Below are 16,937 nucleotides of genomic sequence, written 5' to 3' on the forward strand. Positions count from 1 at the left end.
CTTGAACATAGTGCATAGTGGCTTTTTATCAGCATAAGCATTTTATTGTGTCTTTCATCAGTTCCTCCAATAAACACAGGCCTGCAGCAGTAGAACTGTTACCATTTTCCTGTATTCTTGAAGACTGTTCTTTAAGTGTACTCCTTTCTCATTTCTATTGGCTTGTGGGAGCTGCCGAACCCTAAAAGTTCAGGATTCTAAATCTGGAGGTGTGTGGGCGGGTCTTGGGTGGCCTGTTTAAAGTGTGTCAGAACTGTCACTTGATGTCTAGTCTTTCTGTTGGGGTGCGAGCGTGTTGACCACTGCTTGTCTCGTGGATATAAGTGAGGGAAGCTAAACCACAATCATGGTAAGAGTTTAAATAATCTAAGCAGTCAGTTTTGCTTATGAAGGCATGAACAATTGTGCAAATGGCCTGTTAATCAAAGAGTAATCAAATGTAATAGAGCAATGTCTATAAGTGTGTGTCTATATATATATATATATATATATATATATATATATATATATATATGTATATATCTGTCATTATTAATTAAGGATTATGCAATGATACATTTTATTAATGGTTCTCTTGCAGCTTTGCATGTTTAAGTTTGCATGTTTTAACTTTATAATAGGGAATAAAAAAGGGAAATAATTCAGTTATAATTTTAAAAATGCTATTGATCAGAAAACAGAAACGTAATTCATTTTTAAATGTCATAATTCAGTATTTTTAATCATTTTTAACATTGAGGTAATCTGAGTGCAACTTTAGTAGTTGTCTAACTAATGTACTGTCAGATTTTATTTGCAATACTGAGCCTTCTTTAAATCTCTCTCCAAAACCAAGAAATGGTCTAGCTGTCACAAGCAAAGTATAATAAATCTGTCACAAATTACAACAAAACATTCAAATATCCTTAAATAATAATCATGTTTTTTAATAATAGCTCAATGGTTAAGATGGATGAAACAACTTTTTCCACTATTTCAAATATAAACCTGATTGGATAATTAAATTATTTTAGTTGGCTACTATTATGTGCTTAAAATTTGGGAAAGTGGTAAATGTGTGGAGATAGCAATTCTGCTATTTGATACATGAAGCTGATCAGCAGGCTAGTTTAAGTGGGCTAACTAAATGCTGAGGTACCACATTCCAAGGATCCTGTTTCTTAACTACCATTTACAGTCACTGACTGCAGGGATAACGTCTTAAGCCTTAAAATAGCTGCAAAATTGTCCTGGACGGACGCCACCTGCTGTACCCACAACCCAGTAGTAATGCATGCATATTATCAGGAAAACAAAAACTAATAATGACTCTCAAATAACTCCTAATAAACCTGATAAAATTCCAAGTCACATAAAAATGAATGTATATATATATATATATATATATATATATATATATATATATATATATATATATATATATATATATATATATATATATATATATATATATATATATATAGTAACCATGTTTTAGTGCTACTACCGACAGTTTTACTACAAATACAATGGTAAAATATGATTACAGTTGCAAAACCCTGGTCAATTTGTGGTTATTTAGTAGGATATAGCAAATTACTATAGTTTTAAAATCTAAACCTTTGTTGTGGTATTTGTAACAAAAATGGTGGTTATAAAACATGTAATTCAGTACATCAAAAAAAAAACTATATTTAGGCCATCTGATACTAACCATTCATAATGTAACAACGTGTTGTTTCACAGACTGACGCGCAACAGGAGGCCCGCTCATATCTGAGCGAGGAAATGCTTGCCGGTGAGTTGTCTATATACAGAGAGAAAAAATGTAATCCACGTCTTTGTTTTGTATTAACTCGAACGCGTCTGTTTTAAAGAGTTCAAGGCTGCCTTCGACATGTTCGATACTGACGGTGGCGGTGATATCAGCACCAAGGAGTTGGGTACTGTCATGAGGATGTTGGGTCAGAATCCAACCAGAGAGGAGCTGGAAGAAATCATCGAGGAGGTCGATGAAGACGGTAAACAAAATGCGACAGCTAGAAATGTGTACACACATCACTTTATATAATATTATAGGCAAAAATTTTAACTAAGCAAATTCATTTTCATCTGATGTCACGTTTTAAAAAAAATGTGTCTCCACACAAATACGGATTGCTTTCTAGCTCGGCCTCAAGAGGCGCTACAAACAGTCTAATTTATTTCTCTCAGGCAAAAATATTGAACAATTTGATAAGAATTTCACTGCGAAAATTAAAACTACACAAGCAACTTACCTCAATATCAACACATTGTGTTAAACCCTTAAAAGTTTGAATTCTTTAATCAATATTAAGTTAGTCTACAGTACATATTCAGGCCCAGAGAAGCTTTTAGCCTATCTAGCTTCAATGTCCTCCAAGTCCTATCATATCCTCCAATGTCCTCCAATGTTCAATTTAGTATAAAAATGTCCTAATATTTTTTCAATTATCAATTTTTTTAAAAACATATTCTACCTTTTGGAATTGGAACTAGGAATATTGTTTTTGTTCTGTGGTGAATTGCTGAGCCATTGTTTGCAGATAATATAATGATCTGTAGTTATTTTATTAAATTATTTCAATAATTGAAAAACAAACATTCTTTTCCCTTTTTTTCTTGTCAAAATTTTGATGATAAATTTATGAAAGAGACCTGTTTTTTAAGTAAGACCTGAGATATCTTTAATGGTTGATATTAAAACTAAAAATGAATATAATTTTATGAGCCCCTTCAGGCCAATTCAAGAGCACATGTCATGTGTTCAACATCTTTGTTTGTATGTTTTCTTAAAGTATGTTTCTGTCTACATACACTCTGATTGTTTAGTTTTAAGCATAAAATGCTAAAAAAATTAAAATATGCAAGAGCTAATGTACTCACTGGAAACTTTAGGCAGCGGCTCCATCGACTTTGAAGAGTTCTTGGTCATGATGGTGAGACTCCTTAAGGAGGACCAGGCTGGCAAGAGCGAGGAAGAGTTGGCCGAATGCTTCCGCGTGCTGGACAAGTAAGTCATTCGATATCTTCTCATGTGCATCTGTTTGTGAACGTCACTCAAGCTCACTACATCAAACGCAACACTGTGAATCTGCAGGAACGGTGATGGCTACATCGACAGAGATGAGTTTGCTGAGATCATCCGCAGCACTGGTGAATCCATTTCAGAGGAGGAGATCGATGAGCTGCTTAAAGACGGAGACAAAAACAACGATGGCATGCTGGACTTTGATGGTATGAGGGTTTATAAATTGCATTATGCTTTATCTTATTATACACTACCCATATAGAAATCTGATACATGGAAATATATGCAAATTACATACGATTTATAAGTTTATAATTGGATTTCACATGTCAAAATGTCAGAGTATATGCAACATATACTTTGAAATATTGCTAAAATGGCCTCTTACATATTTTATTCCAACCATTGGAATTTCAAGTACGTACATACATCACATATACGTGACATATATGCAACATATGTTTCAAAATATTGCTTTCATGCAAATTTTCAACCATTGGAATTTGAAATATGTACATATATGTTCATATATATGTCTTACATACATAACATTACCTAATTGGCTAATATATTTGAACTTATATGTGCATTATATACATTTCCAATTATTTCACAATTTCAAAAGTTAACAAAAAACATGAAAGCAACATTTTGATATAAATATTTAATATGACATGTATTTCAAATATGTGAAATCCAAATATGAAATTTATATATATATATATATATATATATATATATATATATATATATATATATATATATATATATATATATATATATATATATATATATATATGTATTACCACATACCAGATTTCTATGGGTGCATACATTGCACATGCATTGTGAAGAGATATTGACTCAACACTGTCTTTCCACCCTCAGAATTCCTCAAGATGATGGAGAACGTGCAGTAAAAACAGAGACTCATGGACATTCCTCTCCCCTTTCACCCCTGCCGACTGAATCCCTGCCCTCATAACGCCACCCAAACTCACTTTCCCCTTTTGTCCTCTTTCTGCCTCCATCTCACCTCCGCAGCAGACAGACAGATGAACACTTGTGTGGGGTTTGCCAAGGCTGGGCTCCCACTGATCCTCATACGCAAGACCCAAGGAGCGAAGCTGTGGTGTGGTTCGCAGCTTCATGATGTTGATATGTTCGCTAGAAACACACGCCATGGTAGACCCCTCATTTGTGGGTGTCTTTAGTCTAGATTTAGTCTAGATCAGCAGCTTGTTATCGCTGCATAGACCAATGCCAAAGCCACAACCACTACACTGTATTTAAGAACAAACGCTTGAAAACAGAATAAAAAATAAAACACATGTTGTTTAGTATTTTTGATTTATGATTTATCAAGGTCTCTGACCCCGATTAGATTATAGTTTCTGTATATACAGCGCCTATAGAAAACCAGCACCCCTGTGAAATGATTACTTTTATTTGTCATGCAGCCTGAAATCAAATCACATTCCAAATAACTTTTCCAGCCTTTGAAATGTCTGTGAAGCCTTCTCCTAACCTGTGCTTTTCTACAACTTTATCCTTAAGGTCTTTGAAAGCAGGGTGTAATGTGAGTAAAGGTAAAGATTTTCACAGAGTATGATGGTTTTTTATAGACGCTGTATGTATAGACCAAAAACGTTTAATGTTCATATATATTAGCAGCAAGACCCCAACTCCAGATTATTTTACAAATACCCAAGTGCTTTAAATATTTCTTAAATTATTATGCTCTGAAGCCTAGTTCTCATCCACTGCACATATTGCTTTGCAACATGACATTTATTTTTTGTGTGGTGTGTGTAAATCAGTAAATTCTGTCTTGTTTATCTGGTCAATGGCTGCTGAGTATTATTTGTAGACTAGACTAGTAATGTAAAGTTCATCAAGTATGTATGATTCATATGTAGAACAAATGGATAGGATTTCAGCTACTGAATGCATAAGTGTGCTTGACTGAATTAAAGCGTCGCACACTAACATTGCAAATAATGGGTGATTCAGTCCTCATTATTGTGAGGACTGACAAACACTGGAGAAAAATACCAGATTTACTTTCATTTTCTCAACATGCATGTGCTGCAGGTTGAATGTGCAGGGCTTCTGGCATCTGCTTCCATTTGTTTAGCTGTCTGTTATGCTGTTTGATTTTACAACCGTGTTTTTGTTATATTATTTGAACTTCTTGGTGTAATCATAAACATACTGGTTTGGTTTGTAGTACAAATAGTTTTTGAGTTATTTACCGACAGCAATATATCTGAATTTACATACATAGATTGGAAATAGCTCATGCAAAATAAGGTGACTAGTGGTAGCATGGCTTTTCTTTAATGCAATATCTACATTTATGTCTATATTAGTTTGTTATAATAAATTATTAATAGTTATACAATATATTAATACTTAAAAATGTAAATAACAATAGATGACACTATTAACCAAGGCTTTTTATTCCTTATTGCTGCAGTTTTCAAGAACATTGGGGTAGAGTTATGTAATTTCCCCCCCTTAAGAACATCTAAATCAGGGATGTCCAAACTCGGTCCTGAAGGGCTGGTGTCCTGCATATTTTAGTTCCGACCCCGAACCATCTAATCAAGCTCTTTCTAGGTATACTAACTAGAAGCTTCCAGGGAGGTGTGTTGAAGGAAGTTAGAGCTAAACTGTGCAGGACACTGGCCCTCCAGGAACGAGTTTGGACACCCCTGATGTAAATAATCTAATTATCGACCAACCTTTTACTTTGGAAAATCAAAAAAGCAATGATGATCCTGAAACAAACTTTTCTTTGCAGTGAAAAATTACCACTGTGGAAATGAATGGAAAACTAATGCAATCTCGATATTGACTAAAGCAACTAAAATTAGAGGGTCCATTAAATGACATAACATTTTTAGCCAATAAATTTTCGGTGGCCAAAAATTAGGTACATCTTTGATATCGACGCACTTTTAGATTCCCTTTGTTGCACATGTCTGCTGTGTGATTGGCTCTTGGATCAATATAGAGTAAAAAAAAAAAGTCCAGATCTAATCATTGTTATTGACAAATTTAATCGCGATTCTATATAATATTGTTTATCGGCACAGCCCTATATAGGAGTTACATTTTTCATAATGCATTTTCTTGACTTAAATTTATAGAACTTTTACCCAGTTCAGCAATAATCTGTAAAAAGGCCAAATGCACATTATAATTCAAAACACTAAAGACTTACACGATTAATTATATAGTATTTTAACACTCATTAATTAAATATTCTACGGGCGCATCGACGAGTCTTTAAAACTAAAAAATACACAGTCCTTTTAAGAACTTTTTGCTGTCCAGTTCTTTGAGGAACCATTCTTACTTTTTCAACTGTGATTTAGTCCTTTTTATTTTCATTTTGAAGTGTGTAAAATAACTCTTTAGAATTACATACGATGCGATTATAACAAAAACAGTTAATGATAATATACGGGTGTTGTATTATAATTTTCATTATTCTCGAGAAGTTAGTGCTTGTTAGCTCTTTTCAAAAAATAATCTGGAAAAAGATCTTCCGATAAAAGTGTAACGATGTACATTTATTGCACAAACAAATGAAAAAAAATGAACTAAACTGTGAAGTGTCAAGCAACTGAAAACCAAAACAGCATTAAAATGTAAAAAAAATTAACAATGATTGAACAAAATAAAAGCCTAGCAACTGAGGGCCAATTTTAAGAGCCATAATTTGCCTCGTCGAAGGCTTTTCGAGCCTTCTTCAGCTCCTCGTTCATGGTGAGCAGGTCCTTCACCCTGGCGAACTTTCTGGGGTCTTTTCTGATGAGAAAGACAATGTCCTCCACCTGGACGCGGCCCTGGCGCCCGATGGACATGGCTTTGTGTGTCATTTCCGTGATGAACTCGATCACCAGATCCTCTAGGATGTCCACTGATTCGGTGTAGGGGTTCTGGTCGTCTCCGAAGCCGTACATCATGCAGCGAAGCTCCTTGGAAAAAAGCCGCTTTCTCCTCCCTTGGCCGGAGTCTGCCCCGTTTCCTCCGTCGTCCAAATCCTCGTCAAAACCGGGATCATCTTCTTCCTCGGCCATTCTTGAAATTAAAAACAGTACGCTGGTTAGAAATGGGTATGAATATGCAAATGTCGGGTATTTTATATTATAAGAGAACAGTGCTTGTGTATGGCTTACATGTAGAGTTCAACAGAGAACACAAACAAACCAGCAGGAAACGCTGTTTATTCGTTTACATCTGACGCGACCCAGGATAGGGAGATTCAATCGGTTAGCGCCATCTAGAGTTCTGGATGAAACACATGTTGAAGTTTAACGTATTTTCGAATCTTTCAAACAAATCAATTTAGTGATTCTTTGACGTCACAAATTAGCTTTGTTTTATCCTGACCTGAGTCTTTTTATAAATTATATTAAGTATTTATCTAACTCTTCTAACAATCAGGCAACTAAAACATTAAATGCATGCTCTTTTTATGTGTTTATGTAATTTGTATTTATGGTATTTTGTTAGATTAGATTTTAGATTAGACACACTTTGACTGTATTGTCATTACACATGTACAAGTACAAGGCAACGAAATGCAGTTTAGGTCTAACCAGCAAGTGCAATAGCAGCAAGTGCAGGATACAGGTGTAAGTAATAAAGTGCAGTTATATATATACTATGGTGATATTAACAGATGGATACTATGATATTTACAAGTTGTATTAGCCATGAACAGAGATTTACACTAAATGAATGTATCTACAGGTTGCTATTAATAATCATAGGTATGTAAATAGATATGAACATAATTACAAATGTATAATACATATTTTTACTGTGAATTCCTTTTCTTATACTTAGTTTGGTATACTTTGCAATTTAAGTATTAATTAATTAATTTTATTTATTTAATTATATATATATATATATATATATATATATATATATATATATATATATATATATATATATACATATATATATATATATATATATATATATATATATATATATATATATATATATATATATATATATTTTTTTTTTTTTTTTTTTTATTGTACTCACTACTGATATGTTGTTTGACATTAATCACAACTCCTGTCCTGGCTTTTTTGTTTATCACAGTTGATCTTCACACCTGTATTCTTGAGCAAATGATAAACTAAATAAAATTTAAAAAAAGACTTTTGATGATTTTGTCTGCCCAACGTTCACAAAAGTATTAACTAGCCAAACCATTTTGAGGCAGGGGTTAATCTTTAAATGCCACTTAGATTCTGAAGATATGATCATCCTCGTGCAAATGCAAATGTAAAAGGCATCTATGCATTTTTTTTTAGAATTAGGCAATTCGTACTATGAACATTTAATGTTATAAATTTCCCTATAAAATTGGAAAATATTTAAATTTGGAAAATATTTAGTTTATATTAAGTTGCGTTATGGCATTTTTCTACATTGTCAAGTAACTCGGTATGTATGTATTTTTGCATTTAAATATTTTTTTTATTTTAGTGTATTTTAATTTATTATTTATTTGAATTTTATCATAATTATGTTTGTATGAATTAATTTATAATGTAATTTATGCGAATTAATTATAATATAATAATTTTAAGATTAATTTAAATCCATGTGTATTTTTAAATTAATGTAATAGCATGTTTATCCAGATATTTGTTAATTATTAGTGTTTTATTGTAATATTACTATATTCAATTTCTATTAATTTAATTTTAAAAATCCCCATCAAATTCATTGCACATGTGATTCGCTCTGTTTGATTCAATGATGATTTGTTCAGAACTCGTTCAAAAGAACCGACTCGAATGAACGGATTCAAATGACTGGCTGCAAAATATCGGTTAAAACAAAACAACAAAAAACAATATAATTATACGATGCAAGATAATTCACTTTGTCCAAACAACAGAGAACAAACACACACAGAGGATGAAAACATTCGATTTGAAATGATCTCCTGTGAAACCTTATCTATATCGAATTCAAATGTTCCCGGGCTGCAGCGCATGTGTCAGCAGAGCAACGTCCACGTCACAGCAGCGCAAGTAACTCACAGGGGTGTCTGTAGGTTTGCAAAAACCCTCAATCATTAAATGACACGATTCACTAATAGTAGCGTGTTAATGTAAACCTAACGCTCCGAGACGACTCGCGCGACCAAATGATGGTTACATAGTGTTTATTAGCAGCAGCTTCTCGTTTTGGAGGACTATGTAAACAGTGAGGTAAGAAGACTGATCACTGACCCAAGCTAACTAGTAACTTATTGGTTAGCTCAGCTGTAAATGTCAGCGTGCGCTTGTCAGCATCAGTGAGGTGATGAGTTTAGCTCTCCCTTCAGTGAAGCTCGAATTTATTGTGTAAATGGCTTCAGAATACAACCCATGAGGTTTTAGTCTCTTTATCAGGCACTGAACCGGCACAGCTTGTTCTGGCAGTTTTCAACAAGTGTTTCTCCGATCGATTCGACACGCGGACGTCAAACTTTGGCCTGCTTGTCCTTATCAAGTTTGGTTTTACACGTTAACACACTTGTGGACTAACTGCGTTGATTGTTATTATCCCACCCCTCTCTCTTTGTTTTTTAAAGAGTGTTAGCTGAGCCCTGTGGTATCCGGGTTGTCCAGGATGGCGTGCCCGACACACTTCCTCTGCAAGGCGCTGCGCACTGTGGGTCTGGTGCTTTTCTACTATGCGTTTTCTATTGGCATAACCTTCTACAACAAATGGCTCATGAAGGTGGGATGTCATTCAGTCGCATTATGAAAATCTCATTGTGTTTTTTTTCTTAAATTTAGATTATTGTTATATTATTATACTTCCGTTTTAATTCCTGTTGTTGTAACTTAATTTCAGGACTTCCACTTTCCTCTTTTTATGACCCTGGTCCATCTCACTATAATATTCTGTTTATCCACACTGACACGCTCTGCTATGCAGTGCTGGACAGGAAAGCCTCGAGTTACTCTTCCCTGGAAGGTCTACCTTTCTAAAGTAGCCCCTACAGGTGAGAATTAAAGTCATCATGAGTCCAAAGACCAAACAAAGTGTTTGAATAGATTAAACCCGTTATCTTTTTTTATCCAACACACAGTTTGGGCAGGTAAAGTCCACATCAGGGCCATTCACACTGTGCTTAATCTGGATTATTGTTGTTCTGTACACCACTTTTAACTATGTATAAACCCAACAAACGCACAACGTTGCCTCAACGTAGCTTCCTTCCTACATCGTTGTACCAATACTGTAAAAAGGTTGAGGATCTACGTTGTTGCTGATGGTTGACACAACAGTGTCATAATGTTGCCATTTAATGGCTGTTGCTTTAGGTTGTAGACAACCACTGTACAACATTTACCCGTTATAAATGAATCGGTTTAAATTTCGACAGACCATTCTGTGTCTCATTCAACAACGTTCACTGCATATTGTGACTTGTGGCTACTGTGGATCCATCTGTGAATTGAATTCTCTGTTGGATTTGTTTCTTTCTCTGACTACTTTCTCCGCACCTACAGCTATGCCTGGTTTTCGGCTGCGCTCCCCGATCTGTTGTATTCTCCAGTTTAGTTTAATTATACAGTTGAAGTCAGAATTATTAGCCTCCATGTTTATTTTTTCCCCCAATTTCTGTTTAACGAAAGAAGATTTTTTCAACACATTTCTAAATATAAAAGTTTTAAATACTCATTTCTATTAACTCATTTATTTTCTCTTTGCCATGATGACAGTAAATAATTTTTTACTATGTATTTTTCAAGACACGTCTGTACAGCTTAAATTGACATTTAAAGGCTTAACAAGGTTAACTAGGCAGGTTAGGGTAATTAGGCAAGTTATTGTTTAACGATGGTTTGTTCTGTAGACTTTTGAAAAAATATATAGCTTAAAGGGGCTAATAATTTTGACCTTAAAATGGTTTTTAAAAAAATTAATAACTGTTTTTATTCTAGCTTAAATAAAACAAATAAGACTTTCTCCAGATGAGTAAATATTATCAGACAGACTGTGAAAATTTCCTTGCTTTGTTAAACATCATTTGGGAAAAAAAATAAAATAAAAATCAAAGGGGGGCTAATAATTCTGACCTCAGCTGTATATAGTTAGTTAATTATTTAATGTAATCTATATGCATTTGTGTGGCATTTTTACATGTAAAAAATTATATATGCACTCAGGCCTATATTAAAAAGGAAAAAATGAATGAGCAATATTTAATATTAAAAGCAATACTGGAAAACCATTTCTGCTTATCCTGTATTCTAGACGGTATTGATTAACTGCCAGGAAAAAACAATAAATACATGTACTAAGAACGTCGTCTCACGGTTGCTGAATGTTACACGACAACATTGCTACAACCTTTTTAGTCGTTTTACATTTCTACGTTGTGACCATGTAGCGAGCATGTAAGTGGAGACGTTGGCTTTGACAAAATTCAGCGTTGTACGGATATCGTTGCAATGTAGTTGAATTTGTTGGGAATAAACATTTAATGTGATTTAGAAGCACAGTGGGTACTGCAGTGTCATCTATTCATGATCAGTTAATGTTCAAAAAGTAACACAGAATGATATAAACCTTGCATTCTAGTGTGAAAATGGTTGATCATAATAATATCTGTTCATCGGTTTGTCTGTGTCCCTCAGCCCTGGCGACAACGTTGGATATTGGACTGTCCAACTGGAGTTTCCTTTTCATCACTATTAGTTTGTAAGCATGTTTATTACTATCTGACAGATTAGATTGTATAGTGTTTGCAATAGTGTATAGTGTTAGTGAGGCACCTCAAACTTTATTCTAACATTTTGCAGGTAATATTAATGTATGTCTGTCTGTACTGCTGATTTAATTTTTTTGCTTGTATATGATGTAAATATTTTCACTCCTCTTCTAATCCTCTTCTTCAACCTACTTATAACCTGTGCATGAATTTGCTGACATTGCTAGCACACCACCTTATAACTAAATAGCTGACACTGTTTACTTTAGTATGACAGCATGCTGAATGTGATTTTTGTTTTGTTTTTTTGCGTTTATTGGTCTGTTAAGACATTGATTAGATAACACTGGAGTCTGATATTGGCCACATTTAAAACAAATTGTAAAAAAGTTTAAAGAAAATAAATAAATCCGAGCAACAAAATCTGAATCTTTTTATATAAAGTTCTCATTACCATGTGTTTTTTTTTTAATTAAAAAAAAATAAAATAAAATAAACTTATTATTTACCTAATGTACTTATTTGTTTCACACCACTGTATATAGCTTGACGTGTTGGTAAAGAAGAAGAAGAAAAAAAAATGTTTTGAGGTCATGACAATAGCAAACCTGAGGCCTGTAGCATGAAGCTGGATTAGCAGGCTAGCCAGTTAAGTTTCAGTTTAGTTTGCACCAATCTTTTGTTTTAGGTCACATTAGGCCAGCTCAAATTCCAATCACCCTTTGTTGCCATTGTATTATGGAGCAGCTGAAATGAGCCAATTTCATGTACCTAAAACCCAGAATTAGCTAATCTAACTTCAAGGTGCAGGCCCCTGCTGTGATGCAGCATTCTGTTTACATTTAACCAAAGTGAAAAACTTCAACTAACATTAAGACTGGAATAGATTACACATTTTGTTTTTAATGTGAAGAGCCTTAAAACATATAACGTATAATACAGTTATAAAATACTTGCTCAGGGAGGAACTGGGTATTATGTGCTCATAAGTTCACACACAACACAACATCTTCAGGTCATTCAGAAAGCTACAGTCTCAAGTGTAAAGTAAACATAAGATTTGATGTTAGGAGATGGATGACAGATGACAAATGAATGTGTTGGAATAAGAATGTTGTAAAATTGGCTCAATATATCACGATTAAAATTAGTCTGTGTCCATCACACTTCCAATGTGTATTTCTGTGAAATCTGTCAGCCCTAACCTTCATAAAATCAGACTTCTCATCACGTGTTGACTGGTCTAAACTGCAAATCAGGACAAAAATAAGAGTCATATTTTTCTTTTCTTAAACTGTATTTTATTCTTGACCTGCGTAACAATCATCTTTGAATTTTTGTTTTTTTGTTCAGGTACACCATGACCAAGTCTTCAGCTGTTCTTTTCATTCTGTTTTTCTCCTTGCTATTCAAACTGGAGGAGCCGGTAAGTGTAAATAAAAGGAAACAATTTTCAAACTGAAGTTTTAGTTCCTGTTTTTGCTTGATGGTGCATTGTTGTATTCCTTTTTTTTTTTGGTTTCTTTTGTGGACTTCTCTATGGACACAGCTGAATACGTTGTACTCTTTGTTAAATCATTATTTCCCAGACTGGAGAACTGCATGCTTTTAAAAAGAATTCCTACTGTGTTTATTAATGATTAAGTTTTAACAGCAGACATTTGTATTTATCTTTTTCAGATTATGGCATTTTAAAGAGAATGAGTTTAAAAAGTAAAATGCATTTTAACAGCAGACATTGTTTAGCAATTTAGGTCATATTAAAATTATGGCATTTTGAAGAGAATGAATTCCTACTCGGGGAGGCAGTGGCGCAGTAGGTAGTGCTGTCGCCTCACAGCAAGTAGGTTGCTGATTCGAACCTCGGCTCAGTTGGCGTTTTTGTGTGGAGTTTGCATGTTCTCCCTGCCTTTGCGTGGGTTTCCTCCAAGTGCTCCGGTTTCCCCCACAGTCCAAAGACATGCGATACAGGTGGATTGGGTAGGCTAAATTGTCCGTAGTGTGTGTGTGGATGTTTCCCCGAGATGGGTTGTGGCTGGAAGGGCATCCGCTGTGTAAAAACGTGCTGGATAAGTTGCTGGTTCATTACGCTGTGGCAACCCCAGATTAATAAAGAGACTAAGCCGACAAGAAAATAAATGAATGAATGAATTCCTACTCTGGGGATTGTATAAAAGAACATTTTAAAAGTGGACATGTTTAATCAGTAAGGTTTAGATCATATTAACCGGATGTCGAAAGGTTATGTTGAATCTGCTGTAAGGGGTTTGCTGAGAGGTCACATTGTGAAATGAAAAATTAGAGACCTCCCTGTGAGATGTTAAAAATAAGCCAGTTGAGTACGATTTTCCTGTACTTGATTGAGCAGTTGCTCACCTATGTACTAGATTTCTCCAATATATAAAGCAAGAAAAGTTGACAAGTGATTTTTATGAAAAGAACTGATTGAAGGTAGTAGTTTAGCGCAGTTCAAAGAATATTGCCAAAGTTCTTGGAATCACTTTATCTAGTATTGTGAAATAAGTGTGCTTAATCAAAAAGTACATAAAATTATTTTTTAAAAAGTGATACAGAGAACAGCAGCTATCATTTCTGCTCTGATAGTCACAAACTAACACTGAACAACACTGCTGTGAAAAAGTCTTTGCTCCTTATTAATTTCTTGTTTTTCTGCATGTTTTTTCACTATATTGTCCAAGGTAACACAAATGCATCATGCAGAATCTAAATGAAGGTTTTTATTATTAGGGGAAAACTAAATCCAAACTACATTGCCCTATGTGAAGGTGTTTGTCCCTTGTTAAAAAAATAACTTAACTCTGGTTTCACACTTAAGTTTTAAGTTCTCTAGAGACACCCAGGCTTGATCACTGCCACACCTGTTTGCAATCAACCTTAAATAGGACCTGCTTGACAAAGTGAAGTAGACCAAAAGATCCTCAAAATCTAACACCATGCTGTAATCCAAAGAAGTTCAAAAACAAATAAGGAAATAATTGAGATCTACCAGTCTGGAAATGGTTGTAAAGCCATTTCTAAAGCTTTGCGATTGTAGGGAACCAAAGCTTTGTGACTGTAGCGAACCACAGAAAGAGGCATTATATAAAATATATCAAAAACATGGAAAAGTGGAGAACCTCAGAAGTGGCTGGCTGGCCAAAATTCCTCAAAGAGGTCACAAAAGACCCCACAACAACAACCAAAGAACTGCAGGCCTCACTTGCCTCAGTTATGGGAGGTGTTCAAGACTCCGCCATAAAAGAAATGTAAAAAATTGTTTGCATAGTAGAGTTGCAAGACAAAAACTACTGTGAGCAAAAAGAACATTAAGGCTCATCTCAGTTTTGCCAGAAAACATCTTGACGATATCCAAGACATACTGACAAAACAAAGATTGAATTTTTTGGAACGTGTGTGTCCCTTTACATTTTAAGAAAAAAAATACCACAGTAAAATGTGGTGGTGGTGGTGATGTGAATGTCTGGGGCTGTTTTGCTTACCAAAATATCCTGAAGGAATTACCCAAAATGTACATTTAGGCCTTATTTGGGTTCAAAAACATTTTTAAAACATAGCTTTCACTAGCACATCTAACCTCTTGTTAAAAATACACAAATACAGAATAAAAAGAAAAAGTCAAACTACTCATAAACAACAATAGGACACATGGCAGATTCTGTTCTTCTGGGCTTATGGCTGTTTGTCACAAGAATACGAGCAGGTTTGTTTCAGCTCGAGTCCACCATGGCTCACGGCTGTTTATTTAAAATTGGTGCTTTCTTTGTTTTCATTCTCTTGGCTTATTGCACGTAATGGTGACAATTCTCTTTAAACAAATATTGTTCAGCTTTGAGTCTAGCTCCACCCTTTTGGTACTATTCTGTAGTATTAGGTACCTTTTTGAAAGGGTACCCCATAAAGTGACATCGCATGTTCACTTTTTGGTAGCTTTTTAAAGGGGAAATGGATAAAAGAGCATACAGTACCAATCTGCTCAATGGAAAGAGGCCAATAGATTGTTATGGGTCGATAATGCTACTATTTAGCACAAATACATAAATTGGTCTATTCTGGTTGTTCTTTATATGAAGAAATTCTATAGAAGCACAGCGCATTCATGTGTCCTTGTTGGATAGTATCATTATATGTAATTGCACAACAATTATCAACTGAACAATTATGATAAAAAAAATGAGAAATCACTCAGCCCATGATTTTGCGGTCAGTGGGAGATGGTAATATGTTCAAAACTATCAATTGACAAAAAATTCTATGGAAGTCGATGCCTGCTGTTTTTCCAACATTCTTCAGTGGTATTTTTCTTTGTATAGAATGCATAAAAGATGTCAGAATTTCATTCTTGAGTGAACTATGCCTTTTGGATTAAATGAAAAAAACCATCAAAATCTCACCTTTCAATTCTCATGCAGTTTAATAGTTCTGTACTGTTTCATTAAGTCTGTGCACTTCCTCACCGGTTGTGGCACTTTAAAGGTTTTAATATAGCTTATCTGTTGTTTTAGCTGCAAAAATGAACAGCAGGTAATCAGGCATGCATGGAGGTGTCAGACCATTAAGAGGCTAAAAGCACACGTGAAGCCTATAGGGGGCCAGTACAAATTAGTTTAAAACTACTTTTAATCACTCCATGAAATGCCATTTTATGTGTTTGTCTATTTCCAATTACTAGTTTGGATGGAAAATATAGGAATAATTGTCTGTTTCTTTCTGCAGTCAGTGCTGCTTGTAGGTAATGTATGCTGACCATTTTCACACCAACAGAATCCATTCCTGATCCTGGTGGTTGTCCTGATTTCCAGTGGTCTCTTCATGTTCACTCTCAAGTCCACTCAGTTTAATCTGGAGGGTTTCATCATGGTCCTGTTAGCCTCTTTTATCGGAGGAATCCGCTGGACTCTCACTCAGTTGCTCATGCAGAAAGCAGAGCTTGGTAAGTCTTTAGTGTGAGCAAGGATGGTGGATGCTCCTGTTAAGTTCCCTTAACTTTGTTTGTGTTCATTCTGTGTTGAATTTTGCATGACTCTCCTGTCCCACTCTTTGACACCCAGGTCTTCAGAACCCCATAGACACCATGTACCATCTGCAGCCCCTCATGTTCCTTGGCCTATTTCCCTTGTTTCTTCTTAATGAGGG

The 16,937-nt window shown here is 34.7% G+C and overlaps 3 protein-coding genes across 15 annotated transcripts in view; 2 read left to right on the forward strand and 1 right to left on the reverse strand.

The window, feature by feature from the left end:
- The first annotated feature begins 287 nt into the window (after nucleotides 1–287).
- Nucleotides 288–4,875, forward strand: tnnc2.2 (troponin C2, fast skeletal type, tandem duplicate 2). Its single transcript, NM_131563.2, has 6 exons — nucleotides 288–349; nucleotides 1,726–1,777; nucleotides 1,857–2,000; nucleotides 2,899–3,013; nucleotides 3,101–3,237; nucleotides 3,920–4,875. Exons 1-6 carry the CDS (start codon nucleotides 347–349, stop codon nucleotides 3,949–3,951), a joined length of 483 nt encoding a protein of 160 aa, NP_571638.1. The 5' UTR covers nucleotides 288–346; the 3' UTR covers nucleotides 3,952–4,875.
- Nucleotides 4,876–6,429: 1,554 nt separating this feature from the next.
- Nucleotides 6,430–7,284, reverse strand: taf13 (TATA-box binding protein associated factor 13). Its single transcript, NM_001004665.1, is given in 2 exon segments — nucleotides 6,430–7,123; nucleotides 7,222–7,284. A coding segment is annotated over 1 exon segment (375 nt). The 5' UTR covers nucleotide 7,123; nucleotides 7,222–7,284; the 3' UTR covers nucleotides 6,430–6,747.
- A 1,789-nt stretch (nucleotides 7,285–9,073) lies between these two features.
- slc35h1 (solute carrier family 35 member H1) overlaps nucleotides 9,074–16,937 on the forward strand; it is an 80,656-nt gene continuing 72,792 nt past the window's right edge. For 3 of the 13 annotated variants that reach the window (XM_073938086.1, XM_073938089.1, XM_073938093.1), the window contains exons 1-7: nucleotides 9,074–9,128; nucleotides 9,651–9,799; nucleotides 9,917–10,067; nucleotides 11,710–11,773; nucleotides 13,137–13,209; nucleotides 16,566–16,734; nucleotides 16,853–16,936. In XM_073938086.1, coding sequence (XP_073794187.1) covers nucleotides 9,689–9,799; nucleotides 9,917–10,067; nucleotides 11,710–11,773; nucleotides 13,137–13,209; nucleotides 16,566–16,734; nucleotides 16,853–16,936 — 652 coding nt within the window. In that variant the 5' untranslated portion in view covers nucleotides 9,074–9,128; nucleotides 9,651–9,688. 13 annotated transcript variants of the gene reach the window in all.

Source organism: Danio rerio, chromosome 23 (assembly GCF_049306965.1).
Source record: "Danio rerio strain Tuebingen ecotype United States chromosome 23, GRCz12tu, whole genome shotgun sequence".
Taxonomy (NCBI): Eukaryota; Metazoa; Chordata; class Actinopteri; order Cypriniformes; family Danionidae; genus Danio; species Danio rerio.

Coding starts and splice junctions, on each gene's coding strand:
- tnnc2.2 (NM_131563.2), top strand. Junction 1,778..1,856: donor GAGCGAGGAAATGCTTGCCG/GTGAGTTGTCTA, acceptor TCTGTTTTAAAG/AGTTCAAGGCTGCCTTCGAC. Junction 3,238..3,919: donor TGGCATGCTGGACTTTGATG/GTATGAGGGTTT, acceptor TTCCACCCTCAG/AATTCCTCAAGATGATGGAG.